We start from the raw sequence: 3,460 nt of genomic DNA, 5'->3' as shown, positions 1-3,460 counted from the left end.
GATGCCACTGTTGCTACTGGTCAAGCGAGTAATGAAAATTAAATTGAAATCGAGTACGAGGTATTATTCTGCGACATGGAATATAATACTAAAATCTTAAAGCATTTGGTGCAGCGACACTACAAGTGCCCGTAAAGTCCAATGGAACAACGACCGCTTCAAAGCCGTAATCACAATTTTTATCACCATTGAAAGCGACGCCGCGCGAGTGTCATTGCGGACAAGTCCAGTGCACCTGCGGGGCTCGCTGTTCCACTTGCAACCTTACTTACGACCTTGACGACGCTGTACTAACCAACGAAGTCGTAGTATCTTCGTCAAAAAGAGCGTTTAAAGTGGACGCATGGAAATTGACGCGTACTACATGCACATTCGCAGCTCACTAGGACGACAACGAAGAGAGCATTCTCCGCTTTACACAGTTGTCTGCCGTAACGTACGCGGTTTGCTTCGACATATTCAGTCGATTGAGAAAAGGCAAGACGACCTTCGACGCACTGTGGACCACCATGGTTGAGCGATTCAACATGTACTGTACAACGACAAATTCATGGCAAAGAAGACATTTACCAAAGTTATTTGGTCCTTGTTGAATGCCATGGATTACGATTGCAAAGTCGCAACGTCTTGTCGATGCTGTGGACGGCCGCTACAGCAACGGAGATAAGGGTTGATGGGACAACTTGCTCGCCGCAACGAAAGTTCCTCACCCTCAACATGTGCGACAACGTACTGTCGTCAATACCAGCATGGAGCCTCAAAACGGAAGCTACATGAAGGTTCGAGTGTATTTCGACACTAAAGCCGACCAGGATTCTGTCCGCTTGCTTCTCAACTCGTCCGAATCACATCCAGTTGAGCTATCGGTAAATATAACTAAAATTATTACTGATTCAATAATAATCCAAGAATATTTCGAATCATCTTGATTTTGTAGCAACGCGTGAGTAAAGTTGGGGACACCCATGGGGCGATTGGATTTCTCAAGTACCTCTGCAAAGGATGTGGGGATTCCAATTACTACTGTTTCCTTGAACAACTTCAACCCTGCTGCTGTGAAGTTGTTGCACGATTTATCAAAGATGACGTCGGTGGTGTACGGGGGGCTAATCAAGTACCTCAATCAAGTGAAGCTGAGCTTAGTGGGGTGGAGGGAATCAGGTTAGTTTAGCAATCAACGACTTGGTAAAATACGCGGGTTGTAGGGGTGCTTGACTCGAGGGTTCAACGCGTGTAAAGTATTTTGAATCTGATTGGTGCTAAATCAGGAGCCTCTCCGTAAAAAAGCCAATACTTTTACTTTCTCGAAATGCATATTATTATATATTTATATTACGATTTGTATTAACCTAGACAGACCCCTACAATAGTATCTCGAAGTACTACGTACTAGTAGTATATTGTAACGTAAATATAATTCCACTCTTTCGATTGGTACAAATTTCAACAAAAACTAATGCAGGGTCATAAAAATATGATGTGGCAAAGGTCAAACGTGGCAGTAACGTTAATTTTTGGGATGGAGTGGTACTCTGACTGATTATGTGATGGTGAACTCTGACCGAATACAGGGGGCTGCGGATTTTAAGGGACACTTGCTACTTCGAATTTGCCAATTTATCGGAAATGGGTTGAATAACTTCGAACTTCGTCCTGCGATGCCATGCAGTGGCGCGCGCAGCACATGCGAATGGGTCCATGACTTGTGTCGATGTTGGCCTCTTTGCAGGTGTGCGACATCTTGAGCAACTTGATGTCGTATCCGCGTTCTAAGAGCACTTGTTGTAGGCCCTTTGCTTCGCCACGGTGTGGATGGTTGTCATCAAAAACCATACCCTGCGGAGATCCACCGGGCAATCGGCCGGGCCGAAGAAGTGCCTGGGCTCCGCCGGGTCGAAGTCCCATGTTCGAAGCTCGGAGAGCGTCTGAAGTGAACGCGGCATGATTGGTCGACTGGTCGAAGGTAAATAATCCCATTGCCCCAGGATGCATGTCCCCGAAGGCTGAGATGACTTCGTCTTGTACTTGCTTGATCATGTGCTCACATGTCCAATAGCCTTCGTTGTTCTTGCCGACGTGGAGCGTTCTTGTTGTGTAAGTCATGACGTTATTCACCATGTTGAACAAACGACCATGACAGGGACACAAGAAGTCAGACACCATGATCGAGCACCCTCGTCCTTTCTTGTGAAGGTCGTGGTTGTCGATCTGGGGCCAACCTTTGTTGCCATCGTCGTTGGCGTAAAACACCGACTCGTCGTGCGTGATCCATACGATTTCAGGCTCATTGGTCGCTGTAAGCAAATCCACCGTCGCCATGTCTTCGCCAGAGTAGAACTTCATCCGCTCGGCCAAGCTGAGGAACAACTTGCAAAACCTTTCGCGGCACGCCGTGACGTCTTCACGCTCGTGACCATCGGTGTAAACGTTCTTCTTCCAGAGCTCATATCGATATCCAATGTGCTGCATCCAGCGACGCGCCGTGCTCTCGGACAGGTTGGCTTCAAGTGCCCCTGTCAGCAAAGGTATCACTTCCATGTTGAGGTGACGCTGAAAGCGCTGGGGTGACCTTTGGTTTGGAAGCTGAGCGTGCAGCCACTCAGCGCACTTCGCCATGAAGTCTTCATCGTGCATGAGCGACTCGGTCTTTTGATGCTTGCCTCGTAGAAACACTGGCAGCGCACCGCTTGTTTCGAAATGGCGCGCCCAAAATTGAATCGTGCGCGCATGACGATTCAACTTTGCTGGCATACCGCTTGACGCGATCGTGGCAGCTTGACGTCAGCTTGACCCGGTGGTTCGAAGTTCAAAGAACTTCAGAAGGACACAGATCTGTAAAAACGATGCTCCTGCCACCGTCGTTGTTTTGTCGTACAGATCTTCTAACTTCTTCACGCATTCGACTGCTGAGAGTGCTTTGTTGTTTTGAGTGCTTTGCTGACTTGCATCGTGGGCACCGATTGGAGTGAAGAATGTCGGCATCAGCTTCATGGGACACGCTTCCAATGCCTTCCTGTTTTCGAAGCGATTTCGGCGCGCTGTACGATCACTATCGCCGGTATACACCAAAGGGCGCATCTTCTTGGGAGGAGAATGTCCGAACTCGTTGGATTCCCGCCAGTCATCGAAGAACAACAGGGCTTCATCGACTGACTCCTTGGGGAATAGATCGGAGGAAATATTGGCCATGGCTGAGTCTTGAATTGCGTAGACGCCATTTTGTCTTGCTTGTTTTCGAGCGTTGTTTGATCGCTGTGACCGACGTCCCATGGTCTTCGCAGGCCTTTCCCTCAATCGACACTCAAGCACATTGTCCGGATAATATTGAATATTTTGCCGGATAATTTTATATACAAATCTTCAGTCATGTATATCGGCCACCCCTATGGCCAAAATGTCAACTGCCAGCTAATATTTGCAAACTATCAATCTCTATTTCTCAATCAATTCGTATCCAAAC

General features: G+C 47.6%; 1 protein-coding gene across 1 annotated transcript; it reads right to left on the bottom strand.

Moving 5' to 3' along the window:
* Positions 1-1,617: 1,617 nt before the first annotated feature.
* H257_00074 (hypothetical protein) lies at positions 1,618-2,751 on the bottom strand (the record flags this gene model as incomplete). Its single annotated transcript, XM_009822588.1, has 1 exon — positions 1,618-2,751. One exon carries the CDS (start codon positions 2,749-2,751, stop codon positions 1,618-1,620), a length of 1,134 nt encoding a protein of 377 aa, XP_009820890.1.
* Between the last annotated feature and the right edge of the window lie 709 nt (positions 2,752-3,460).

Source organism: Aphanomyces astaci (genome assembly GCF_000520075.1).
Source record: "Aphanomyces astaci strain APO3 unplaced genomic scaffold supercont1.1, whole genome shotgun sequence".
NCBI lineage: Eukaryota > Oomycota > Saprolegniomycetes > Saprolegniales > Verrucalvaceae > Aphanomyces > Aphanomyces astaci.
This window is presented reverse-complemented; position numbering and strand designations above follow the sequence as displayed.